This window comes from Perognathus longimembris, chromosome 10 (assembly GCF_023159225.1).
Source record: "Perognathus longimembris pacificus isolate PPM17 chromosome 10, ASM2315922v1, whole genome shotgun sequence".
NCBI lineage: Eukaryota > Metazoa > Chordata > Mammalia > Rodentia > Heteromyidae > Perognathus > Perognathus longimembris.
The window spans coordinates 69565561-69592612 of record NC_063170.1 but is presented as its reverse complement, the minus strand read 5'-3'; the positions used below and the strand labels follow the sequence as shown (position 1 = coordinate 69592612).

Sequence of the window (27052 nt, the reverse complement as noted above, 5' to 3'; positions counted from 1 at the left end):
TGCGGGGACAGGTGGAGGGCCGCCGCCGCCGCCGCCGGCCCCACGCGGGTTCTCCGCACCTCGCCGAGCGGGGCCGCGGGCCGTGTTTGGCTCATCCCCACCTCCGTGGACACCGCCTCGGCGCTCCCGTCCTCCCTACCTCAGACCCCGAGGCTCTGCCGCCTCTTCCCCGCCTCGTCTCCCCCTCCCCGCCACGTCGCTACCCACGCGCGCCGCGGGGTCGTGGATGTCTGGGCTCCCCTGGGGCTCCCTGGGCGGGGCTCTTCACAGGGGCCTGCCAAGGTCTACCCCTGTTGAGACTAACCGTGAGGAAGACCCCGAGGGCCAAAGGGGGGTCTCCCCGGCCCCCTCTCTGTGGAGCTACCACGCCCGCCCGGAACGGTGAGGCCCGCCATGCCCGAGCAATCGGGCACTGGGGAGCCACGCAAGCACTCGGGGCTGCTGCGTGGCTGAGGGCACTCGGGGCTGCTGCGTGGCTGAGGGCACTCGGGGCTGCTGCGTGGCTGAGGGCACTCGGGGCTGCTGCGTGGCTGAGGGCACTCGGGGCTCCTGCGGGGCTGAGGGCACTCGGGGCTCCTGCGTGGCTGAGGGCACTCGGGGCTGCTGTCGGGCTGAGGGCACTCGGGGCTCCTGCGTGGCTGAGGGCACTCGGGGCTGCTGCGTGGCTGAGGGCACTCGGGGTCCTGCGTGGCTGAGGGCACTCGGGGCTGCTGCAGTCGGGCTGAGGGCACTCGGGGCTGCTGTCGGGCTGAGGGCACTCAGGGCTGCTGTCGGGCTGAGGGCACTCGGGGCTCCTGCGGGGCTGAGGGCACTCGGGGTCCTGCGTGGCTGAGGGCACTCGGGGCTGCAGTCGGGCTGAGGGCACTCGGGGCTCCTGCGTGGCTGAGGGCACTCGGGGTCCTGCGTGGCTGAGGGCACTCGGGGCTCCTGCGTGGCTGAGGGCACTCGGGGCTCCTGCGTGGCTGAGGGCACTCGGGGCTGCTGCGTGGCTGAGGGCACTCGGGGCTGCTGCGTGGCTGAGGGCACTCGGGGCTGCTGTCGGGCTGAGGGCACTCGGGGCTCCTGCGGGGCTGAGGGCACTCGGGGCTCCTGCGTGGCTGAGGGCACTCGGGGCTGCTGCGTGGCTGAGGGCACTCGGGGCTGCAGTCGGGCTGAGGGCACTCGGGGCTGCTGTTGGGCTGAGGGCACTCGGGGCTCCTGCGTGGCTGAGGGCACTCGGGGCTCCTGCGGGGCTGAGGGCACTCGGGGCTCCTGCGTGGCTGAGGGCACTCGGGGTCCTGCGTGGCTGAGGGCACTCGGGGCTGCTGTCGGGCTGAGGGCACTCGGGGCTGCTGTTGGGCTGAGGGCACTCGGGGTCCTGCGTGGCTGAGGGCACTCGGGGCTGCTGTCGGGCTGAGGGCACTCGGGGCTCCTGCGTGGCTGAGGGCACTCGGGGCTGCTGTCGGGCTGAGGGCACTCGGGGCTCCTGCGTGGCTGAGGGCACTCGGGGCTGCTGTCGGGCTGAGGGCACTCGGGGCTGCTGTCGGGCTGAGGGCACTCGGGGCTGCTGTCGGGCTGAGGGCACTCGGGGCTCCTGCGGGGCTGAGGGCACTCGGGGCTCCTGCGGGGCTGAGGGCACTCGGGGCTGCTGTTGGGCTGAGGGCACTCGGGGCTGCTGTCGGGCTGAGGGCACTCGGGGCTCCTGCGTGGCTGAGGGCACTCGGGGCTGCAGTCGGGCTGAGGGCACTCGGGGCTGCAGTCGGGCTGAGGGCACTCGGGGCTGCTGTCGGGCTGAGGGCACTCGGGGCTGCTGTCGGGCTGAGGGCACTCGGGGCTCCTGCGTGGCTGAGGGCACTCGGGGTCCTGCGTGGCTGAGGGCACTCGGGGCTGCTGCGTGGCTGAGGGCACTCGGGGCTGCTGTTGGGCTGAGGGCACTCGGGGCTCCTGCGGGGCTGAGGGCACTCGGGGCTGCTGTTGGGCTGAGGGCACTCGGGGCTCCTGCGTGGCTGAGGGCACTCGGGGCTCCTGCGGGGCTGAGGGCACTCGGGGCTCCTGCGGGGCTGAGGGCACTCGGGGCTGCTGTTGGGCTGAGGGCACTCGGGGCTCCTGCGGGGCTGAGGGCACTCGGGGCTGCTGTCGGGCTGAGGGCACTCGGGGCTGCTGTTGGGCTGAGGGCACTCAGGGTCCTGCGTGGCTGTGGGCACGCGGCTGGAGACGGCCTCACACTGGTGTCATCAGCGGCGCCCAGCGCCCTGGCTGATGCTGCGAGCTGCCCCGTTCCGGCCCTCGCTGGCCAGCCTTCGCTGGGTGGCAACAGCGCCCTCGAGGGCGCTCTGCCCGCTGCTCTCCGGCGCCCTCCCCGAGGCCTCTGCGGCGGCGCGGGTTACCTTGGCATACTCAAACATGCAGAGGTCGGTGTACATGTCCAGCGCCAGGCTCTCGTGCCCGCTCCTCCGGTACAGCTTGGCGGCGTCGTGGAACTTGCCCTGGTAGGCGAGCACATCTGCCAGGAACAGGTCATTGTTGCTCTCTCCCCGCTTCCTCCTCTCCTGGAAAATCAGAAGCACGGGAAGTGGCCCCACAGCCACGGGCAGGAAGCAGCCCGCACAAAGGCCGCAGCTATTTCGAGCGGAGCCCACGCTCGGCTCCCACACCGCCGGGTCCCCCTACGCTTCTGCCGGGACGCTGGACAACAAAGGCAGATTTTTTTTCCAGACAACTGACTAAAAAAAAAGCAAACCTTTGTTTGCTGGAAATTCCTCAGCACTGCTTTCCTGCATGTGCTTTCAAGGCACGGACCGGGCCGCCTGGACAGCGTGCGCTGCCCCCACTCATGTCCCGAAGCCCCAAGGTCGCCCCGGCCCCTGGCTGGCGGAGTTGTGACCCAGGATGGTGACGGAGAGGGAGAACGTCTAGGCCTTCTCCCGAGATGGCGATCGTGAAGATCACAGAACCCCACGCGCCAGACACTCGCCCAGTCCCGGATCACGCTTCAAGCACGCGCGCTGGCCCAAGAGAGACAGGGAGGCTCGAGGCAAGGCCAAAGTCGAGGTCACACAGACCTTCAGACGCCCTTCTGCTCTTCCCTTCCCGTGGCTCTGTTTGGAAGCACGGCACCCCCGTGTGCGTGTGTGGGGAGGGGCAGATGTGCCACACGTGCACACTCAGCGGGGCCGGGGTGGAGGGCGTGCCCGCACACCCTTCTTCCTGTGTTGGGGGACACTCACTAGTCTACAGCGCAAGTGTTTGTAAACACTCAACGGCCCCGGCCCCAACAGCCGCCTTTGCGCTTAGGGTGGCAGAAACTCCTGGACCAGCTGGAGGCAACAGGCTTCTCCAATGACACACACAACCTTCACAGAGGTCTGCCTCACCAGCCAAATAAACGAACTCCTAATGGCTAGAAATGAATTAAAACCTGGAAGTGGATTTCAAAAAAGGAAGCTTCGGGAGGCCCGGAAGTGAGGCCTGGAGCCGCCCGGCGTGGCCCTGGGCCTGTGTTCGGCAGGGAGATGACTGTCCGGCAGATTTTCCTCTAGTGAGCAGGGCCCCACCAGCTCACCTCAAGGAAAGGAACTCCTGAGGGGCAACAGCCCCCTAAAACACTGCTAACCACCCAGAGGCAAGCAGCTACGGCCTGGGAGCACTCAGAAGGAAGCACTTTGCTTTCTTCAACCTACACACCTACATGGTTTGACTGACTTTCCAGTTCAGAGCCACCTCGAAGAGACATTTGAAGCTAGGAAATGATGAATGATGGGCGCTGTCCTCACAAAACCCAACTACTGTGTAAAGAAAAATTATGCTCCGTGGATTTGGATCAAGATCCCTGGGACCCTGGCCAGCCGATTTCCAAGTGCCAGGCCCGAGCGCAGACCCCAGAGGGGGGACGGCAGTCCCTTCCCACACAGACAGCCAACGTGGGGAAGGGGTGGCACTCTCCTGGGCAGGGGCCCCTGGGGAGGGGACGTGGCCTCCGGAGCCTCAGCCCCCTCAGCCCTTCTGCTAGCAGCAACGGCAGTGGTAGCTGGGTTAGGATGTAGATCAGTGCACACAGGGTTAGGCCCAGGACACAGGAAATGGAAGCTCCTCACAGGGAAGCAGGCTGGGAGCCCTGGCCGGCCGCTCCCCTCCTCAGCCCTTGCCTCCTGGGCTGGGCCGATGACAGGTGTTTATTATGCTGAACTGAACTAGAGGGACAAGACATTTGCTAATTTCCTCCCTGCTTCCATCTGGGAATTCAAATGTGTCTCGCATTCCCTTAGCCTCACAATAAATCTGTTCAGGAGAGAAAAAAAAATGTAGGCCTTTTTACAGACAGTCAGACAGCACTGCGATACACAGAAATTAAAAATAGTGCCTACCACCACCCATCCAGGGTGCGCTTAGAAACAACTCCCTCAGCCCCCCCAGGCCTCGAGGCCTGACAGACGAGGGCAAGGCCCGGGGCCTCGGGCGGAGCGGCGGCGTGGGGCGGGGACAGAAAGCAGCTAGCCACCACCCCGAGACCCAGCTCAGCACCGAGGGTCTACTTCACCCTCACCATCCTGGGGAGGACGGCAGACCCGCCTCATCCTCCCTCAAGCGACAGGCCACACCCCTCCTCGGGGGCGGGGCCTCCCGTGCGGCCACTGTCCCCCCCCCCCCACGGGAGCCTGTTTGGAGAAGACAGCTGGCTTTGCGTTTACCTCGATGCTGCTGATCAGCTCTAAGTACCGCAGGTCTTGGACTCTGGTGAAGGCCTGCGGGAAAGAAAGAGAGAAGGGAGTCAGCTGCCTTCTCCGTCTCCACGGTGGGCGGCTGGCTGGAGCCGGCAAGGAGGGGAAGCGAGCATTGATTAATCATCTGTGTTTGGGAGGTTTGCCACCCAGCAAGCGCGCTTCATCCTCAAGATTAGTCCGTGCAAAGAAGTTCGGGCTGCATCCATCATTTGGTATTAGGTGAAATAAAACCCTGATACCGCGGTGCGCGGGAAAGGCGGGATCAGAGCCAGGGGCCTCAGCGGGAGTGGGCGACACGCAGGGGCAGGAGCTGCGCACACATGGCGCCCTGGAGAGGGACCAAGAGACAAGTCCCCTTCCCTGACGGTGCCATGCACACAGGGCACGGAGCACACAGAGCTCACAGAATGGGGGGGGGGGGGGACAAAGAGGAAGAAGGCCCTTGAGGGAGGGGGATGGGAGGGAATGAATCACTCCAAATCTCTGGAAGGCAAACTCTTACGCAAACCCCAACAGTGCAGCCTGCGCTTGGTTTAACCCCTGGGCTGCTAGGCGTTTCTAGGGGCAGACAGACTGACCCGCAAGGCTGCTCTCGCCACTTCGGGTCCCCCACGTGGCTTGCGGCCGCCCAGCTGGGCCTTTACACTGTCCTATGAAAGGCGGCCATGACTGGAGGAGGCCCGGGCCCAGGAGCCCTGGGGAGTCCCGTCCGGGCCAGCGGAGGCCGCGCTCCGGAGGCGCTGAGAGGACCGCCCCGTGACGTCATCCCTGCGTCCCCCAGGCCTGGCGTCCCCTCGGGGGCCTGAGATGAGTTCTGCGTGGCCTCTCTCCCACTGCCCCGTTCAGCGCCACACTGGGAGAAGGGGAGCTTGGCGGATGAAACGGGTCAATGAAGGAACTCCCTCGAGGAAACATTCACTGAGCGCAGGCCGGGCAGCGGGATTAAGTGAAGCACGCACAGCGGGGAGCTGGCAAGTTCATTTCTTTTCCTTTCTTCTCTTCTTTTTCTTAAAACAGGTCGCATGATGCTGCCCCGGGGCTGGTTGTACACTGGACCAGGCCACAACCCTCCCGCCTCCGCCTCCTGAGCAGGGGGCCCAGCAGGTGGGCGTTCCTGAAGAGCGATTTGTACAGGGAGAAGGGCAAGGCGGGCCCCACGCCCGCCAACTCCGCTGTGCTCTCACACGTGACCTCCTGGACTAGAGGTCGGAGGTGCCTCTCGGGCGTGGGGCCGTGGCCGTGGCTGGCGCCCCGAGGTCCCCGCTGACTCTGGGGCTTTCCAGCTTCTGGGGCTTCCAGCGGCTTCCCTGTGACCCGGGAAGCCAGTGACGCCCCCTCCCAGGGCTCTCTCCGTGAGAAACTTCCTTCTGCGTCCCTTTAGCCCCGCCACATCCGCACGGCCAGGTGCAGGTCGAGTGGTCAGAGTCACAAGGTCGGTGGGTGACCTCAGCGGAGAGGAGTGGGCGGCAGGGCAGCCCGCGGGCGGCCGGCGCAGGCCGCGCGGAGTAGCTCTCCTCCGCCATCTAGTGGCCATGCCCAGCGCAGCAGCACACACAGAGACTGGGGATTCAGAACTGGAGCACAATCCCAAGTTCCAGATTACGGTCTTTAAAATACACAGACCATTTCCATTTGTCAACTAAAATAGCTGTCAGCGCTTTTCAAAAGACTGCTGTACTCTGACACCATCTTTTCTACGCCCAGGGAGTACTTCGGGATGCAGGACGGGGTGTGAATGGATGTAGGGTCGTGTTCTACTTGTGCTTCCGTCCACTCGAGCTTCTCAGCAGTCTCTCAGCCAGGGCGCCGCGCAGGCGGTGTGGAGTGACGCTAACAGAGCTGGGCTCCTAAGCGTCCTAAGGAGGTCACCCCCATCCACGTCGCCCCCGGCTACAGCGGAGGACACACATCCCAGGAAACCTGTTCTTCTTCCTCCCTCCTGGCATTTCCGGGTGGGGCAGGTGCAGCTCCTCCAGGGAATTCCTAAAGCTCTCGGCTATCACCCACACTTAGCCCCCCAGGCCCGCGTAGCAGACCTGACAACACGAGGTAGGTGATCAGTGTACGTACTAACCACTTTCCTTCTTTGTGTTGGGGATGGAACATGGAGCTCGGGGCCCTGGACGGGTTAGGCAAGGCTCTAGCACGGAACCACATCCCCTGGCCTTGTTAGAATATGGTCAGCATTCGCACAGCCATTTCCAGTGTCGGCTTCCTGTGCGTTAGGCCTCAGGGCCTCTCACCGTCCATGTTTCCCACAGGAGTGGCCTGCCCAGGGCCACAGAGCTGGGCTCTCTTGCATACAAGTCCCGACCAGCACCATGTGGGACCACACGCCTGTCGGGAGCTCCTTCCGTACCTGTCCAGTAGCGTGGGCAAAACAAGAGACGAGGGGACGGGAGGGGTGGGAAGCCATTCCTTCCTCTACCTCAGGTCCTAGATGAAAAGCCTAACACCCATCTGTGACTCACACTGAACCGAGGCAGGGAAGGAGCGATACGATGCGCCAAGCCGTGAACTGTAGCGTGAAGGCCTGTGGGGAGAGTCCCACCGTGGTCAGGCTCTCCGCCACCGCACTGAGCTGAGTGCTGAGAGCAAGTGTGGAAATGAATGGCCTGGTGCGTGCAGCGATCATAAAAGCTACCCTCTATTGAGTGCCTATCACGCACCAGGCTTTTATCCACACGTTACATAAATAATCGCTAATAAAACTGACAGCCAGAGCCTACCAGACGCTGCTCCCGGGCCTGGCACCCCCCACCCCCCGGAACCCTCCATGGAAGCCTTCTTAGAAAGCACGCCACCAGCCGGCCTCGTCTCACAGTGAGGAAGGGGCTGCCCTGAGATCAGAACCCGAGCGAGTCTAACGCTGCAACTGCCGCAGGAGCTGCCCACCACGTCACCTGGGCCCCTTCGCCTCCTTAGCCCCCCCCCCCGCCCCCAGGACCAACCCTTGGCAACGCAGCTCACTGGGTGCCTACCTTCTTCGCAGTTTCAAACTCAAGTCCTTCGAGGGCCTCCATGGCCAGCTCGCGCCAGTCCGTGTCGGTCACGCCCAGGCAGGCGATCTGGTAGGCTTCTCTGAACATTTTCTTTTCCAGGTACTGGTACATCGGCGCAGACTGCAGGTTTCATCAGAGGGAGAAGACGCTTTTCAGAGCGGTGGAGACCGGGGCACTTCGGGTATGTGCAGCGGTTTCGTGACAACATCCTGCCCAGCCCGGCCCACGTGCCCCTCTCCACCCTACAGAAAAGTATCGTGCAGTGACACTCTTCTAGAAACTTCTCTGGCCCCTCATTCTCCCAGCCCAAGGGGAGGAATGTGAGCTTTCTGTCCTCTGTCCAGACACCCCATGGGCTGTCGTGGTACTTGCCTTCCCCAGCAGGCCTCCAGCCCTGTACTAAAGGAATGCCCGCCCCTCCTGGGATGGTGTCCTCCTAGAGAGCCACGGTCTGAGAAAGGCCAGCCATTTCTCCAGCTCACCCAGGAAGGCTCTGGAGGAAAGTCTCCTCATTCTTTGGTGCCGTGGCCCAACTGCCTCCAAGAAGGGCCATCTCGTTAAATGCCTGTGATTAGTTCCTAGTGACTATTTTGCAGCTTCAAAATGCCCTTGCGCTTCTTCCAGTGGCCATGCAGCGGGTTCCTGTCCCCTGAACACAGACCGGGCCCTGACTTGGCTGTGAACATGGCCCTGGCAGAGGGGCGACCTGAGACTGGTGCACGAGGTGATCTGATTCCAGGTCCTGTGCGTGTGCATGCTCGCTCTCTGCCCCTTCTCGTGTGTGTGTGCGTGTGTGTACGTGTGCATGCGTGTGTGCGCACGCCTATGTGCGTGCCGCAGGGCGAGTCAGCTGGGCCCAGGGGTCTCAGGAAAGGCCCTGTCCCACTGGCTAACGTGTTTCGGGGGCCCGGGTCTCCCCTCTGTGAACATCAATCAGCCGCTACCTCTGCGCTAATGGTTCCCAAATGTGGAGCTCAAGCGCTGTTTTCTCCATCTGGGGCCTTTGTCTTTGAAATTTCCGGTCCGACTTTTTTTAGCTTCAGCGCTGAAGGAAACTCTTTTTTGCCTTAAGCTGCCTGTCTCGTGACAGCAGGGCGAGCGGCTCCCGTAGCAGGCCTGTCTTCCCCATCCTGCCGGGCACCCCCTTTTCCTCCCTCAGGGGTGCAGCGGGGTACGGGCTGGGAGTGGCCGAGCTAGAGCTGCATCTGAGCCAGTTCCTCCTGGGGAAAGCCACTTCCTCTGCCCAGATGCCCTGCCCGGCTCGGGCATTCTGAAAGTGACCCGGGCTAGGCGCGGTCCTTCCTCCCATGTTTTCTCCGTGCGGGCCGGCCCCCTCTGCCTGTGCCCAACCCCCGCGCCCCGCTTTCTTTCCTAGGCTCCGCTAGCAAGTACCCTTCGGTCCAATCGAGTCCGTTGGTGGCTCCTGCTATTTTATGGCCATCTGGAGTAAGGAGAAATAATCACAGGACTCAGGGCAGAGGAGACGTGCGGATGGGAATAATTAGCCCCGCTCCGGGCCGGCCACGTGATGCGGCCGGTATCTGCGGCTATTCCCGAGGCTGACAATGTTGAGACCAGCTCGGGCAACATGGCAAGACCGTCTCGGTAGACAGATAAATGTACCCCGGTTCACCACGGAGGGCCCGGCCCAGGCAGGCACCCCCGTGCGGCAGGGCGGCTGAGGGCTGCCGCAGGGGCTGCCAGGAGGCGCGGGGTGCACGGGCACGAGGCCCCTCCGGGCGCCCCTTCCTCCAGATGGGCAGTCACCACGCCCGCGAGCCCGGCGGCCTCGCTGCCCTACTTGGCAGCTCAGACAACCCAGTGCTTGCACAAGATGATGTCAATTCCAAAAGGAAACCAAAACTCCCAAGAGCAAGCCTGGGCTTTGTCCCGCCTCTGAGGCCCAAGCCGCAGGCTGGCGGGCGGCTGAGGCCACAGATAGCCGGCCTTTGTCCCGGGACGGCCCGCGCTCGCTCCCCCCGCGGCTGGAAGGCTCCGGGCAGCCACGCCAGGCTTTGGCTGCTGGCAGAGGAAGTCCCGTGGCACCCGCTGAAGCCAGGGAGCAGAACACTGCATTCGTTTTGGGGACCAGGATGGCAGTCCTGGGGAAAAGCCTTTGGCTAAGCACGTCCCGAGCGGCAGAGTGGAGGAGGAGCGGGGCGCGGGCGATGCGAGGTGGAGAGGGGGACACGGCCGGGAGAGGGGCATGGCAAGGCGTCTTCACAGGGGCGCGCTCGCCACCTGCCTGCGCTGCCCCTGGGTCTCTCTCTCTCTCTGCCCGTCCTGGGGCTTGACCTCAAGGCCTGGGCACTGGCCCCGAGCTTCTTTTGCTCAAGGCCACAGCGCCACTTCTGGCCTTTTCCTGTGTATGTGGTGCTGAGGAATCGAACCCAGGGCTTCGTGCATGCTAGGCGAGCACTCTACCGCTAAGCCACGTTCCCAGCCCTTTGGGCGTCTCTTTTGCTTTCTCTTTCCCTCCTCTGCTTCCTCAGGTTGGACCCCGAGGCCATTGCTTCCATACCTGCTCTCTGGCAGGCACGGTAGGAGGCACGGCCCTAGCAAGCCCTTCAGAAAGTCAGTAAGGCCTCGCAGCCGGCTACGCACGCGCCCCGCGACTGACAGACAGCCGAGTGGAGGCCGGCGGGATGGGTCACCCGCGGCCTTCGTCCCAGCAGCTTCACTTCTTAGAATGGACAGCACAGAGCTCAGTGGAGACAGACACAGAGCTGGCAAGATGCTGGCTAGTACAGGAGCAGAGAGCCAGCAACAGTTTAAATGTGCAGTGGGTGACGGTCAATAGGCCAAGGAGCATCCTGTGACCGCACCCAGGGCTGTGGATGCCACAAAGCTGGGGTGGGCAGGAGGAGGAGGGCCACACCAGCAGTTACGCCATCCCAAGCCGCACACACGCCCCCCTCCCCCCACCCCGAGAAGCAGAAACTGGACAAAGTGTGTAAGGAATCTTGACTTATTTCTTAACATACTCAGAGGTCAATAGTCAACGTCCTGTTTAAAAACGCTCCAAGTCCATTCGCTGAGGCGAGACCACGTGTCTAGCAGATGGCTGGATGCAAAAGCCCAATACTGATTTACAGCCAGTGACTTACAAAAAGGGATGGGTGAGTAATATCTCCATGTTGGGTTACACTGAAGGCATTAAGGAAGGTGGATAAAAAGTCTCCATCTCTTGCTTAGGGTCCACCCAGGAAATGGAGCACAATAAAACCAGAGATTTCATCTTTGAGTAGAAATGCTTTTACAGATAAAAGTAAAAAAATAATCCATATACCATGATTCCACTTCGGTTTAGAAATGCCTAAAGTCACTGGGTGCTGGCAGCTCACGCCTATAACTCTAACTACTCAGGAGGCTGGGATCTGAAGATGACGGTTCAAGGCCCGCCTGAGCAGAAAAGTCCATGAGTTTTATCTCCAACAAGCTACTTAGAAAAAGCCAGAAGTGGTGCTGTGGCTCAAGTGGTAATGTGCTAGCCTTGAGCACAAGGAGGTTCAGAGACAGCACCCAGGCCCTGAGTTCAAGCCCCAGGACCAGCAAAAAAAAAAAGAAAAGAAAGAAATGCCTAAAGTCATAATTATAGGGCATGCGTGTTACTCATATGTACAGACATAAGTCCGAGTGCATGCAATCCCAGGTATTTTGGGACTGATTCTCAGGTGTAGCAGTGCACACTTGCCGCCCTAGCATTTTGGAGACTGAGCCAGGAGCATCATGAGTTTAAAGCCAGCCTGTCTCAATAGAAATAATTTAAAATAATAATTACATTAAAAATGATTCTTTGAACCAGGTTCCAGGGCTCACACTTGTAATTCTTGCTACTCTGGAGGCTGGAATTTGAGGATCCCAGTTTGAAGCCAGCTTAGGCGACAAATCAGACTGTTAACTAGCAAACAGCCAAGATGGGTGTGGCTCCCGTGGTGGAGCACCAGTCTCTAGCGGAAAAAGCCAAGCAGAACCGGCGTGTGTGCGTGAGTACACACACATGCACACACACACAGTTCTATGAGGATGGGATACGCGTGCGCACGCGCACACACACACGGTTCTATGAGGATGGGATTCTGGGGCTCAAGCGTCTTTGTCCTCAGAGTTGATCTGTTTTATGATAGCTCTACAGCAAGCATGGGTCACTGGAGACGGTGGCACATAGTCAGGGCCGCTGCGACGAGGCCAGCCACCAGGCCGACTGCCATTGCGGGCCTTCCTGTCCACCTCTGCCCTCCCCAGGGCCCGGCGCCATACTCCAGGCCCCAGGGAGCTCACGCAGGTCCCATGCTCCCTTTTTGGCTCACAGACCTCAGCCCCCAAAGCCCTTCTCTCTACACTCTTCTCTTTCTCACATGCAAACACACACACACACACACACCCCACCTGTGTGTTTAGACATCCACTCCCCACCCCCCAGTTCTGCTGGCTCTCAACTGGATGACTGCTTCCTTCCTGCTGATGCATTGCCTTGCCCCCCCCCCCCCCACTACCCGGAAGAGAATCAGAAGGAAGCACGCAGTGAAGGTGAGCTGCGTGCTAGAGACGCGCGGACTGCATGAGGTGGAGACGGCATGACGTCACCGCTGCCTCTTCCCAGAGCCCCGCGCGCCAGGGCCCGGCCTCCCCGTCCCACCTGCCCACTGCCGCACCCAGGCCGGTTACCTGCGGCACCTCCACGGCCGTCATGGCGAAGACGTGCAGGCAGAAGATCTTGGAGCCGTTGTAGCCGACCACGAAGCCCTGCAGCTTCTGCTGGTGCACGGGGAAGTTGCTGGCCTTGATGTTGAGGTAGCCGCCGCCCGAGAAGCACAGCATGTCCTCACACTGCGTGTTCCAGGCCACGCTGTTGGCGTTCGGCTCCTGGGGGCGGGGATGGGGCGAGCTGGTGAGGACCGCCCCGGCCGCCGGTGCCTCTCCCACACCCATCGATCCCCTCTGGGAGACTGAGACGCTGACGGGAGGGCGCAGGGGGCGAAGCGTGGGCAAGGTGCCAGGCCGAAGGGGATGAGGCCGCCTCCTCGAGATACAGGCAGTGATGCGATTTCCAAATACGCATTACTTCAAAAAACGATGCCTCTTCCACCATCGTGAATGGAAAATCAGCAAAGTAGGATTCAATTAAGGAATAAATAGAGCTAAGAGGTGACTCCGGCGGTACAATGCTTGCTTACCATGCCCAAAGCCCTGGGTTCCAGCCCCAGCACCGCAAAAACAAACAAACAACTATCCCATACGTGAAGACAGTTGGAAGGGCCGCACCCCAAAGGACTGACAGGGTTGTTTCTGGGTAGAGGGAATTGTGGGTACTTTTTGTTTTCTTGGTTTTTTGTTTGCCTATGTTTGTCAGGAAGACCTGTTGGATTATTTTCGTAATAAGAAAATGATCATCAGGGATTATTATTCAAAACTAGAAAATAATATGCTGTCTACATTTACAATTCACACACTAAGAATCCAGTCGCTAGGGGAGGACAGCAGAGCTTCCTGAAGCCAGCACGGCTGACTTCTGGAATGAGGAGCGGGCGAGGGTGGCGAGGAGCACGCACAGGCAGACGCGACCCGGCATGCTCCAGGTCCCGGGCAAGGCCCGGGTCCCACCTGCCCTCGTCCCCCACAGAGCCTGCGGGCGCAGCGAGCCGCATGCCCTGCCACGGTCACGTGGCCCGAGGCCCAGAGCACACCGAGAGCTCACCAGCTAGGGGTGCAGGCAGGGGGAGCACTGGGGTATCCCCATGGCCGGGGAGAAGAGAAGCAACGACGAGGGCCCCTTTCATGCCCCACACCGCGCCACCCTAGAGGCACCTCATTTATTCCCGGAGCAATTCTGTGAGGGGACAGTTACTAGTTTCACTGCAGGGAAAAGCAGTTCATTAACTTGCTGACGATCACACAGCAAATGGCACAGGCAGGACCCAAGCCCAGGTCGGCTGGAAGGCAACCGACAGGCTTTCTTTCCCTAGGCCATTCAGCTTCCTCTGTGGTGGAGGCTGGAATGAACTGAGAGTCACTTCTGCGGTGGCAGCTGCCACCAGGTCACCTGGCCCAAGGGCGGTGCCTCTCCTCCAGGCCCCTCCACCCTGACACTGGAAACCTACTTTGGAAGCTAGCACACGCAGGGGCCAGTGATGGAGAACCCACTGGGGGAAAACCAGCCCCGACTCACAAAGCCCACAGAGGCGACGGGTAGCCCTAACTCATCAGCCACTGGGCCTTCCTCCCCACAGACACACTGCTAGCCACAGGACAAAAGGTGTGCCGGCAATGCCTATCCCAAAGACACGCCCCCCACCCCCCCCAGCTCCCACTGAGCCAGCTCTACGGCTTCCTTGTGATTCCTTGCCTGCAGGTGACAAAGCTGACTGGGTCCCCTTACTGGGCCTCACGTCACGCACAGGACAGGCAGACCTAGAGCAGGGACCCTCCGGCCCACCGGCCCGTCGGCTTGATTTCCGTTATCACTTCATTCACTGCTCATAGTCGATGTAAGAGAGGGGCTATTTGCCTACCTACCCACAAACAAACAAGCGAAGAGGCTGGCCCAGCCCCCGCCGCCATGCCAGGGGGCGGCTGCAGGCTGGCCCTGCAGTCCCTGCCTCTCCCAGGACCGCAGCGCCCCTTGCAGGAGCCGGAGACTCCACCTGGAAAAGCAGCTCCTTGGTGTGGATGTCGTACACCAGGCACGTGTCGTTTTCATCCACCACGGCCAGCTTTTTCCGGGTGGCACTCATGTCCAAGCAGCGCACGGCTGTGGCCTGCTTCAGCAGGACGACGGCAAAGAGATTGTCCACAAAGATCTTCAGGATCTGGTGAAATTTCAGAGAAGAACAATTTTAAGAAAGTGTGAGTCACCATGGCAACCAGCCCCTGGCCCGCCGCCAGGCTGCTGGAGCCCCATGTGCTCCAGCAGAACAACTCCCACTAACTCTGAGAAAGGACTCCGTAGGAGGGAAGGAGGAGGGAGGCGGCGGGGGAGGGACAGGCGCATCCTCGGGAGACCCACAGCGCGGTTCATCAGAGGTCGCCGAGTAACAACGGGCCCCAACTAGGCCAAACTTCACTCGCGCGTCTACTCAGACCGGGGACTTGTTAATGACATGACTCAAACTGCAGGCTGCAGGGGATTCTGGAGCGCGGCTCTGAGTCATGAACTAACTCGGAGAGAGGCCCAGGGAGTGCTGGCAGGGCAGCTAGTGGAAACAATGCTGCTGCTGCTGCTGCTGACAGCTCCCGTCTAGTGACGTCCTGGCTTCTGACAGCCCCGGGGAAGGTATGGCATCCTCGTTTGTAAGGCGTGGGTCTCAGACAGGCAAAATGACCTGCCCAGGGTCACACAGCTACTCAGCAGCCGAGTGAGATACGTGATAGCTGCCCAACCTGACCCCCGCAGGCCCTGCTTGCGGCCTTGCTGGAGACGTGAGGGCTGGCGGAGGAAGCAGGCCCTTCTTCACTCTGGCGGGATTCTGACAGCTCCCACCGAGCTCACGTTCTGTAATGTCCGTCCCCAGCAAAGACCCGACCAGCCTCAGTCACAAGCCATCTGCTACACAGCTTGGCGCTCAGGCTAATGCAGTTATATTTTCACTTTCAGATTTCTATGGAGCCCACATAGAACTTGTCTTATTTTCAGCAAAGAACACACAGACACACTCACACACACATGCAGAGTTAACTTTTTTCGATCTAAATTTCCCACGTCTATTTGCCTAAAAGACTCTTTCTGCGTCAAGTAGCATCATGAGGACGCGGAGAGCTGCCTGGGGCCCAGGCTGGAACCTGCGCTAATCCAGCCCGGCCCTAATAGCGATCTGACCTCAGCGCCGCGCCTCCCTCTCCCTCTCCCGCAATCCACTAAAGCTGCGGCCCCACAAATCCCCCACCCTCCGGGTGACCTTAGCCACTGATCCATCCTACGTGCAGCCCCGGGGCCAGCGATGGCAGCCACGAGGCTGCCCTCGGGAGAGGCCGCGTGGGGCAGCCTGCGATGCGGCAAGCTCTCCTTCCCGGGCGGCCCACCTCGGGCCACCACGAGGCAGGTCACCCTCGTCTGCGCACAGGAAATCGGGCCGGTGGGAGCCAGCAGGGAGCACTCACCTGTCCGTTCTTCAGGCCCACCAGCAGCCCCTCCCTTCTGGGAGGGCCTCCGATCACCTTGATGTACCGGATGAGAGACTCCATCTGCCACTCGCGCTCCTTCACTCCACTGAAGGTCAGAGACTGCAGCCGCCTCTCCTGGGAAGCAAACCGGGCTCAGCACGGGCCTTCTGCAGAATGAGGCTCCCAGGCCCCTCAGGGGGCTTCCCTACCCTGGGGAGGAAGACACCGACGCCTTCGGTGGCTAGCCAACCCTGGTTCCTCCCCAGCCCGCCATCTTTATCCCTCACACAAGGCTTTCCGTGACCACACCCGTCCTCTAGCTTGTGCTGGAATCTCTAGACCTCCACACTTCATCCGCATTCTACACTATGGCGATTCCCAAAGGATCCGTCCCATTTTATCACTTCCAACCAGTCTCGGTGAACCCAGATCCACCTCTTCCAGGGTTTTCCCCAAATCTTTCCAAACGCCTGCCAGTTTCCTAGAAATCTATGTTGAGAGTGTTTTTTTTCTCTATGAAAAAAAAAAATCTCTCAGGAAGTAAAATTTCCTTGACTACTGAGTTGATATAAATTTTTATGTATAGATGCTTATTAAAGCAAATTTATCGGAGCTGGGAAGGTGGCTTAGCGGTTGAGCGCTTGCCTAGCATTCATGAAGCTCTGGGTTCGATTCCTCAGCACCATATAAACAGAAAAAGCCAGAAGTGGCGCTGTGGCTCAAGTGGCAGAGGGCTAGCCTTGAGCAAAAAGAAGCCGGGACAGTGCTCAGGCCCTGAGATGAAGGCCAAGGACTGGCAAAAAAATAAATAAAAGCAAATTTATCTTCATTCCGTGGGACATTCAATTTAAATCATTCAGATGCATCGAGTCGCAATGTGACAAGAAGCTCTACAACACGCAAGCATCGTCTCCGGTCACGACGCACGCAGAGCCCGGCCCACGGGGCGCCCATCAGCAAAAGTCAACGAGGCCCAGATGGATGAAAAGGGGTGGGTTTCCTGGTGACTTTTAAAGCCATGCGGCGGGGACCGTGCCTGGGGGAGGCGGGAAGCGGCCCGGCGCGGCCCCTCCTCAGGCTGCGGCCCACCTGGCAGAGGACGATGTGGTCGGCACAAACCACCAGGAGGTTGCACTCAAACTTCCTGGCCATTTTCTCCTTCACCCGGTAATGCATGTCTGACGAGTCATCTGAGTACAGCTCATAGATGAGGATCTTCTCTGGCAGTTGGATAGCTAATCGATTCTTGTAGATGGCAATTTTCTTGACAAGCTCTTTGCATTTAATCCGAACTGTCAGAGGGGAAAAGAAAAAAAAAATCAGGCTCTAACATAAGGTTGCTAAGAAGGTGGAAGGCAGAGAAATTAAAAGCCATCATTTACTTAATGTTCCTGGCAATTAAAGTCAGATGCTCTTATTTTAAAAAGATCTTTACAGATTTCCTCATATACGTGTGGTTGGCTCTGCGGGGCGCTGGGGTCCAGAGCTGTAGACGACGTGACCATGTTTTGGCAGACCTGGGGAGTGAACTCAGGGCCTTGCGTTTGCTGGCCCAGCCCATCCCTGTGTTTGTTTTTGTTGCCAGTCCTGGGGCGTGGACTCAGGGCCTGAGCACTGTCCCTGGCTTCTTTTTGCTCAAGGCTAGCACTCTACCTCTTGAGCCACAGAGCCACTTCTGGCTTTTTTCTATATATGTGGTGTTGAGGAATCGAACCCAGGGCTTCATGTATACGAGGCAAGCACTTCACCACTAGGCTATATCCCCAGCCCAGCCCATCCCTGTGGTCTAAAGCTTACACTTGAGGATGGAAAGTGCAATGCTGAGGGCTGCCACCACGGGCTGAGTAAGTCTCCCCGCCTCTGCCTGTACTGATGGCCCCTGGCTTCTAGAGGGCGCTCACCTAAGAGCCGGCCACACCCCCCCACTGGACAACTGGGAACCACAGGCACTGCCCGGGACAGGCTGCCTCGAGAGAAGAAGAGGCTCCCGTGAGCTCCAGGAATCCTTGCGATTCAGGAGGCTGAGCTCTGGGGGATCAAATTTCAAGACCAGCCCAGGCAGAAAAGTCTGTGACAGTCCATCTCCAAAATAACAGTGGGGCTGGAGGCATGGCTCAAGTGGTAGAGCACTAGCCAAGCCAAACAAGCAGAAGACTCTGAGTTCAAACTCCAGTACCACCTTAAGGAAAACAACAACAAAAACCAGCCCGTGGAGACGCACTTCTTGCCATCCCACCCCCCCCCACCTTTCTGCTCAGTGATGAGGTGCTGCACAATGACGTCGGTCATGCTGTCCCTGTAGGCGTAGCGGTCCTTGTAGAGCCCGTGGACCGTGCTGAAGACCAGCTGGTACAAGACAATGGTGCCGTCCTGGCAGCCTATGGCCTGTGGGAAAAGAGGGCGGCCGGTCAAGCGTGGCTTCGGGGAGACACAGCCCCTCCTCCCACCTGGCTGGCTCATGCTCCATGCCTCTTTCTAGCCAAGGCCTGACAGAGCCGATTCCTTCTTACCACATAGTTGGAGTCAGGCTTCACTTTACACGTCCACACCCAGGAGCTCTGCTCCCCGATCGTCCCGAGCCGCACGCCGTCCTTGGTGAAGAGGGACACTTGTTTGTCTGACCCCCCCATCAAAATGTATTCTCCCTTCGTGAAGTAGCTGATGCAGCAGGGGTCAAAGTTCAGCGGCCGGTCCTTCCCGACCTGAGGAAAGAGCACACGCGCCAGGGAAGGACCACTGGTGAAGGACAGCAGCCACGCCCCAGGGCGGTTCTGCCTATGGGCTTCAGCAGGGGGTGGTGAGAAGGCCGGACGGCGGGGCCTCGCCTCCCGCTGTCCTATCACCAGCACAGGCCTCTCTGCCTGGTCACCTCCTCCTCCCCATCCCCGTGCCCAAAGGCCATCAGAGTCCACGGCGAGGCTTGGCTTCTTGGCCTAGCTGGAGGCCAGGGGCCATCTTTCTCCTACAGGCCCTCCTCCTCGACTGTCCTTGCCAATGGCTTGCCTGAAGCTCCTTTCTATCATCTTCTTTATGTATCTCACAAAGCTGAGTGTATTCTGTTTAAAACACTCTCCCTTATTCATCATTCAACTTACAAGGCAAGCACTCTTGCCACTAGGCCATATTCCCAGCCCCATCATTCAACTTATTAAGGAAATAACTCTAGAAAGAAGGTTTTTCCCTGTTTTTTAGTACCATTTTCAAATATTTTCTGTTTTATGAATCTAGTAACTGAAGGTGGCTCTACTTGGTGAATACAATGCTGAGCAGATTAAAAAGTGAGCTCCAGTTTCAGCTTAACTTCCTTCAACTAATTTAAACCACAATTATAAGTTTAATATGTTCGCTTTCCTTTCCTTTTTAGGAATTTCAACTGCCTAGCAACCAAAAGTTCCTCTAGTACTTAACAAAGCTCGAACCAACGCTTGGTTTGATGGTGCGTGTCTGTCACCCTAGCTACGTGGGAAGCCGAGACCAGAAGGATCGTGGTCGCAGGTCAGCTGGGACAGGCAAGTGCAGGAGACTCCATCTCAGTGTAAGAAGCTGGAGCTGGGCTAGGAGGTGATGCCTGCCATCCCATCCACATTAGGGACCTTCAAACAGGGAGATGGCCACCCAAGCTCATGTCCCGCGCCAAGCAAGACCCCATCTCAAAAGGAACCAGTACGACGTCGGGTGCCGGTGGCTCAGGCCTGAAATCCTACCTACTTGGGAGGCTCAGGCTGGGAGAACTGGGGGCGGAGGCCAGCCCAGGCAGAGAGGGTCTCAAGATCCCCTTTAACCAAGGATGGACATGGTGGCATGCGCCTGGTGTCGTAGCTATGACAGGCTGATTGTGCTGCCCGGACAGGAAGCGAGACCCTACTTCAAAAGAGCTAGCACAAAAAAGCAGTGCTGGAGGCATGACTCAGTGGTAAGAGCACCTGTCTAGCAAGTACAAGACCCTGAGTTCAAATCTCAGCAGAACCAAAAAGGAATAACCAGCACAAAGAAAAGGGGTCTGGAGGTGTGTCTCAACACTGGAGCACCTGGCTAGCAAGCATGTACTGGGTTCAAATACTGGTACTAACAAAAAAAATATAAACAAGCGTGTTGGGAAATGGGCCGTGAAGCACCGAGCAGCTCTGAATGATCAACTACCTGGGTCTTTTTCTCACTCAAGTACGAGAAGGGCAACGGTGCCGTGGCCAATGTCTTGCGGCTCACACACTGGGGCTACGTGCGCCCACCCTGTGCTCTGATGGGCAGAGGTGCCTGCCCATCTGTCAGCGGCTCCCCTGTGCTCACCGGGGGGCGGGGTGACTGGCAGCCCGGGGGGACACAAGCCAAGACTTCGTAGCACGCCCCAGTGCGCAGACGCTAACAATGGGGCTTCCTCGGGGAGAAGGCACGCTGCGCACGCGTGTACCTGCGTTTGTTTCATTTGTGTGTGTGTGTGTGCTGGTCCTGGCGCTCGAACTCAGGGACTGGGTGCTCTCCCTGGTTTTGTTTGTAGCATTCTACCAGGCTTTGGCTGGTGAATCGGAGCTAAGAGTCTGACAGACTTCCTGCCAAGGCTGGCTTCAAACTGCGATCCTCAGGGCTCAGCCTCCTGGGGGGCTGGAATTACACGCGTGAGCCAGAGCGCCCGGCGATTCCTGGGTGTCTGCAGTGGCACCTACCTGCTTGCCGCTCAGCTGGTAGAAGGAAAGCTTCTGTCCCCAGTCCGCCACCGCCAGGATGTCGTTGTGTTCCTCTCTAATCAACAAAAGACAAAGGAGGTTACGGGGGTCACGGCCTGCGGAGGAGTGCAGCCCTAACAGCTTAACAAACAGGAAAAGAAAGCCCTGGCCGGGCTGGCAGGGAGCCAAAGGCGCAGCTCCGCTGAGGCCCGCCTGGCCGTCAGCCGCTGCACTGACCCGCCGTGAGCTGGAGGGCGGGGCGGCACACTGCTGCCTGGGGGACCCGTCCCCCCAGTGCTTCCTGGGGGCTGAGGGCCCCATGGGACCAGGAGCACCTCTCTGTGAAATGTGGGACGGAGGAGGGAGACAGCTCTCACACTGAGAAAGTGTGAACTGCTTGGCTTTCGTTCTTGTTTCTTCGTTTTTTGTTTTGGGGTTTCTTAAGGGCAGGGAGGGGGGGTTGAGATAGTCTCTCTATGTGGCCCAAGGTGGCCTGGAACTCACGACCCTGCTATATCAGTATTCCAAGTGCTGAGATCAACACAGGGGGCCACGATGCCCAGGGCCAATCTGTTTCCTCAAGGGACAGAGGGAACCTGGTCATGCATTGAGCGAGCACAAGTGAGCACGAGTCAGGCACCCTTCAGCTGGGGACTCCGCACAGGGAAAGTGTTCTGACCACGCCCCCTTTAAAGGAGGACAGGCCCAGTACCCAGAGACAGCCCTGGGCAGGGCTGCCAGCTGGCCAGAGCCGGGGATCCACTTCAAGGGATCCACTCCCAGCCTTCGGGGCGGGGCCTCAAGCCACCCAGGGCTGCCTGGTCCTTAGTAATTCCAGCTTGCAGAGCCCAGGGCCTAGCAGTCGCCCAGAGCACGACTAGCCCATAGCAGTCGCAGAGCACGACTAGCCATACAGGCACAGCCAGTGCCATTCTGTTCAGAAACCCTGCTGGGGGGGGGGGGGGAAGCCACAGGCACAGATTCAGAACTAAGGGGGATGGGAAGGGTCGAGAGGGAGGTTAGCAGGAAGCGGCCAGAGGGTGAACCGAGTAGTCAAGTCCAAACACAGTTCAAAAGCCCAGCCCTGGCCCTGTGTCGGTGCTGGTGGCTCACGCGTGGGCAGCGTTAAGTACAGACATCCACGTAGTGATACGAGACAGGGGCTAGAAGTCACGTTTTTGGAAGAATTTCTAACGTTACTGGGTGGAGCTGGCTCTACAATGGTATAGATGACTGCGGGAATAGGCTGAGCTTGAGGAGAACACAAGAGATGAGGTTTCATGGAGAGGCCGAGCCTTCTCTGTCCTTTGTGGCATTTCCTGGTTCCGGGGGTGCCCCCCTCGGGGTGCGTGTGTGTGGTGGGGCCCTGCTCTGCCGGCCCGGGCAGCCACACAGGCCTGGGCCCTCCCAAGGAGCTCCTTGCCCCTTGGGACACACTCACGAGTTGTCGTCCCTGGGACTGTCGTCTTCTTCCTCCGGCTCTTCCTCCTCTGCCTCACTACCCTGACTACTGTACTCTGCTGACTTCATAGTGGAGGGGATTTCCTGAAAATAGCTGTTGACAATGACATCCTCAGCATCCTCCGTCTCTCTGCTCATCCAGAAATTCTCCCATCGGCTGCAGACAGTAAGTGGCGGTTCACAATCACATCGCCTGCACCTAGGCTAGCGCTAGCATGCCCAACCCTGTCAAGGGGCCCCTGCGCCCTGCCCGGAAGAGGACGGCCACCGGCCACACCGGGCATCCTGCTTCTCATGAATTAAAGATGGCGGCCTGAAGCCACACAGTCATCTGTGGCCACAAAATCAAACAGCAGGAACTCTGGGGTAGGCTAATGGCCTTGGACGGCATTAGGTACGCATGATCCAACCTGGGCTGACAGAATTATCCAGGAAGCAGCATAATAACCTGGTGTGCGGAAGGCAACAGAATTAAATGGCCTCCTAAATCAAGTGGGTGCCCACCTGTAAAATGACACCGGGTTGGTAAACAAGTCCTTTAATTTACCTTCAGAGGACTCTGTGGGGGATACAGGCGGTTTAATAATATTATGGGATTACACAAAGAGCCTGTGAAGGTATTAATTCACCCTCAGAGTCATCTGGGTGCAGGCGGCAAGAGCGTGTGAGCTTTGAGCTGCCCCGCTGGGCTTTCGAGACTCTTGTAGACTTCACTTGCACTTTTTTTGGCAAGGGCAACAATGACAGCTCATGGGAGAGCTCTTTATTAACAGGTGCGCACTCACGTTGCCCAGACTTATAGGGAACAGCTGAAAAAAAATCTCGGCTACAATAGGGAAATGGTCCTGTGTTGTACACACGTGCGCACGCGTGCGCACAAACACACACACACATACACATTCCACTCATGTATGCATCCGCACGCACAACGCTCACACCTCCTTTTTCGCCTGGCCTACATAGCTCATCTGCTTAGCTAAAACCTCTGGGATCCGTGCCAAAACTCAAGATAGCTCTTTCAAAACTATTTCAACGCAACAGATTCCAAAGAGACCGGTCAAGTGGCGGGAGAAGACTTTCAAAGCGCAGGGCTCTCGGGCAGAGTCGAGAGAGGAAGCCCGCGCGCGGCCCCCGTACCTGGACGGGCTCCAGCAGATGGACCAGACGGGCGAGTAGATGCCCCCTGGCCGCTCGATCTTCACTTTCTCCTCACCGTTTTTGTTCCGGATGCTGATGACGCCGTTGAACAGCCCCAGAGCCAGGTACTGGCCGTCATTGGTCCAGCTGGGTGCACGGCCAACACGGGCATGGGAGAGGGAGAGAAGCGGAAGGAAAGGCCGGTGAGACTCACCCTGGCTTGGAGCGCAGCGTGGGCCGCGGCCCCTGCGACACCGGCGCTCCTGCTCATCTGAGCGCGGCGGCAAGTCCCAGCTCTTTCTGGAATCAGCCGCGGGACGCCCAGGAGCCCCCCGGCTCCCCTCCACGACACCCTGCGACTGGGTCCCTGGGCCAGGCCTGCCTCCCCCGTGCATCTCAGCCTCACGGGGGCACGAGCGCCTGTGACGAGCCCGGTGCCACGGTGTTTCCTAGACCTAGCGCAGGCCTCGCCAGGCAGCGGGCCCTGAGCGCGCGCTGAATCAAAGAGCCATGCTCAGAGGCGAGGCCCAGGGACCAGGTGCTTCCCGCACGCTGGGCGCTGGGCGTCTTGCAGGCCTTCCCCGGGGGTGACTCATGGACGCCCTGTCAAGCCAGTAACAGAATCTGACCTGGGATCGGGGCCCAGCCTCAAAGCTAGCACTTCAGCCCCACACGGTTCCCGAATCTCGGCTCAGCAGAGCCGCACGGCGAGGAGCCTGTGGCCGGCTACCTGAGTGAAGGCAACTTGGGGTCTCCTGGCTCACTGATCTTTCTTTCCCCGCAGAGACACAAGAAGAAAGGCACTGCAGCGCCCCCTGCTGTCTGGAATGAGCAGCTGGCGAGGCCCGCTCAGGAGGGGAAGGAGCAGGGGCTGGCTTCAGAGCGCTCTCAACTCACCTGCAGCAGGTGATCTTGCTGCTGGCTTTGTGCTTGGAGACAGACTTCTGTTCCGGAGACCACAACCCTTCAATACATGGCAATGGGAGCACGGTTGGAATACTGCTCAACGACGAGAAGCATCAAGCCGTGACGCCCACAACAACCGGGAGGGCCTCCAGCGTTTTATGCTGAGGGACAAAAAGCCAGTCTCCGAAGTCGCAGTGCCCTGCGACTGTTCATAGAACATTCTGGAATGACAGGCTGACGGCTGGAGAACAGGCTCCTGGGCTGGGGTGGCGGGGGTTGAGGAGGGCGAGTGTGATGGTAGGAGACATCCATGAGATGACGGGATACTTCTGTATGGCAGTGGTGGCACGCCACGTGTGGCACAAGTGACAGAACTACACATACACACTCCACGTGTGACACAAGTGACAACTTCACATACACACACACTCGCCACGTGTGGCACAAGTGACAGAACTACACATACACACTCCACGTGTGACACAAGTGACAACTTCACATACACACACACTCGCCACGTGTGGCACAAGTGACAGAACTACACATACACACTCCACGTGTGACACAAGTGACAACTTCACATACACACACTCGCCACGTGTGGCACAAGTGACAGAACTACACATACACACACTCGCCACGTGTGGCACAAGTGACAACTACACATACACACTCCACGTGTGACACAAGTGACAGAACTACACATACACACTCCACGTGTGACACAAGTGACAACTACACATACACACACACTCGCCATGTGTGGCACAAGTGACAGAACTACACATACACACACTCGACAGGTGTGACACAAGTGACAACTACACATACACACTCCACGTGTGACACAAGTGACAGAACTACACACACTCGCCACGTGTGACACAACAAGTGACAACTACACATACACACACCCTAGCCGTTACATAAGAAGAATCTTCTGGATAAAGCGCACACGAGCCTGCGCAGTGCTGCCGTTGCGGCTGACTGGGAATCTAGGACTCTTTCTAAAGAGGAAGAAGGAAGACCGGCCAGGTGCAGCCGGCTTCGGGACCGAGCGCTCACTGGGACTCCTCGTAAGGCGGGCACAGAAGCCAGAGTGCCCGTGCGTTTCCAGCCAGGCCAGGCCTCTGCGGCCGCGCGTGCCCCGTCCAGGGAGGCTCCTGCCAGCCACTCCCCGCGTGGGGCGCAGCGGCCCGGCAACAGGTGCGTGTCCAGACGCCACACACCAGCGCTGCTCTGCCTGGGCTGTCAAGTGTGAGCAGGCAGGGAAAGGTGGTGCGCGGATCGCGCCAGGTGGCATGCGCTCGCTCTGCTCTCAGCTCCTCGCCACGCTTCCGGCTGTGCACGCGGGGGCTCGCCATGCCCGCCCTGAGCTCCGGCTGCAAGGCCGCCTCCCAGAGCGGGGCTGGGTACGGCTGCCTGTCCGGCTCTGAGCCTCGCTCCTTACTCGCCAGCTGGGAGACTTCCAGTGACCGCTGCACCCCTGGTCAGCAAGGTGGGACTGGACAGAACCCCTCAGGAGCTGGCACGCAGATCAACGAGGGGTTCGTTCTGGAACACTTCCACGGTGCCCCCCATGTGTCTTCATGTATCCTACCTGCCCCCCAACACCACAAGCTGGAGGCAGGAGACATCCATCTTCCCCCAAGTAAACTCACACATGAGGGCCTCACAGGGAGAGAAATGCTTAATTTCGTAAACAGATGACAGTCTCTTCCTGATTTAATTACGTGATGTTCTTGCTTAAATTCTCCCTCTTGGAAGCCTGAACTCTACAATGAGAAAGCCGAAACACTGGCTCTGCACCCTGCCAAGTCTCTCGGTCCCACTTAGCCAAGGAGACACAACACATGGAGCTAGAAACCAGAACTGACGGTTTTTGGTTGGTGGTGCTGAGATTTGAACTAGGGGCCTTGAGTTTTCGAGGCAGGCGCTTTACCATTTGAGCCTCCCCCCCCCCCCCCGCCGCCGCCCGTCCCCAGCCTTTTCTGATTTGTTTTACTAACAAAGTTTACATTTACACCCAGGCCAGCCTAGACTTCCAGCCTCCCCTATGCTTTTCTCATAAGTAGTAAGCGCACAGTAGGACACCTGGCTTTTTGGCTGAAATGGGGGGGGGGGGTCTCCCTCATTTTTTGCCCAGGCTGAGTAGCTGGGATTATAAGGCATGATCTATTGTATCTGGCCCAGAGTCAACCTTTTTTTTTTTATTTAAATGCTGGAGCTTTACTCCAGCATTGAGCTTTACTCAAGGCCTTGAGGTCCAGGTCAGTTTTTTTCGCTCATGGCTGGCTGTCTACCACTTGAACCATGCCTCCAGTCCAGTGTTTTGCTGGTTAAGTGGAGATGGAATCTTGCAGACTTCTCTGCCTGACTGGCTTGGACTCTCCTGAGTGGCTAGGATTACAGGCGTGAGCACCAGTGCCGGCCAGAATCACCCTTGGATGGAGACCCTCTACAAGCCTGCCTGCCTGCCTCCATACACGCGGCCCTGTCACCCCCACGAGATGCCAGGCAGGGCTGAAGCCGCGGCCCTCGGGGGCAGCAACGGGGACACTGCACCCGAAGCAAGGCTGAAAGGGTGAATGAGGTGAAGGCAGTGTGGGCACGCTGGCCTGTCGCTCACCAGGGTGGGCAGGGCTACGCCCCAGGTGTGCCCGCGCTCGGGCTCTCCCCTCCGCTCACCACGACCGCCCTGGCCCTGTCAGCTTCCGGCCAGATTCAAGGGCAGCATCAGGCGGGGGAACGAGCTCGCAGGACAGCACACTGAGTCCTGACGGGGTCTCAGCATGTGGGGCCCAGAATTCTGTGGCTCCGGGAGGAGATGTTTGGGGATGAGGACCTACCGAAGTCGCTGGAGGAGCAGGACGCCAGCTGGTGAGTGACGGGGTTGTAGGAGACGCACTGGATAGACTCGTTGTGCCTGCAAGGGAAGCGGCGTGGGGCGTTAGGGTGCGGACCGCTGACGCCTCCGTGGCCTCCACTGGAGACTGAACTCACGGCGCAGGCGTCTGCCGTGACCCACAGAAAGCAGCCCGGCCCCTCTGCGGCCACTGGGGAGCTGATGTGCGAAAGACAGAAA

At 59.2% G+C, this 27052-nt stretch overlaps 1 protein-coding gene across 4 annotated transcripts in view; it reads right to left on the bottom strand.

Annotated features, from left to right (window-relative positions):
• The window catches only part of Ift122 (intraflagellar transport 122), a 75423-nt gene that overhangs the window by 32888 nt on the left and 15483 nt on the right, over positions 1-27052 (bottom strand). For 3 of the 4 annotated variants that reach the window (XM_048356300.1, XM_048356302.1, XM_048356301.1), the window contains exons 5-17: positions 26817-26893; positions 23959-24025; positions 23062-23208; positions 20464-20539; positions 18313-18504; positions 18049-18187; positions 16892-17094; positions 15800-15937; positions 14347-14511; positions 12371-12568; positions 7682-7822; positions 4668-4721; positions 2367-2528 (exon numbers count right to left, since the gene is read on the bottom strand). In XM_048356300.1, coding sequence (XP_048212257.1) covers positions 2367-2528; positions 4668-4721; positions 7682-7822; positions 12371-12568; positions 14347-14511; positions 15800-15937; positions 16892-17094; positions 18049-18187; positions 18313-18504; positions 20464-20539; positions 23062-23208; positions 23959-24025; positions 26817-26893 — 1759 coding nt within the window. Of the gene's footprint in view, positions 1-2366; positions 2529-4667; positions 4722-7681; positions 7823-12370; positions 12569-14346; positions 14512-15799; positions 15938-16891; positions 17095-18048; positions 18188-18312; positions 18505-20463; positions 20540-21904; positions 22082-23061; positions 23209-23958; positions 24026-26816; positions 26894-27052 lie in introns of all 4 variants that reach the window. The other variant, XM_048356303.1, reaches the window with a different exon arrangement.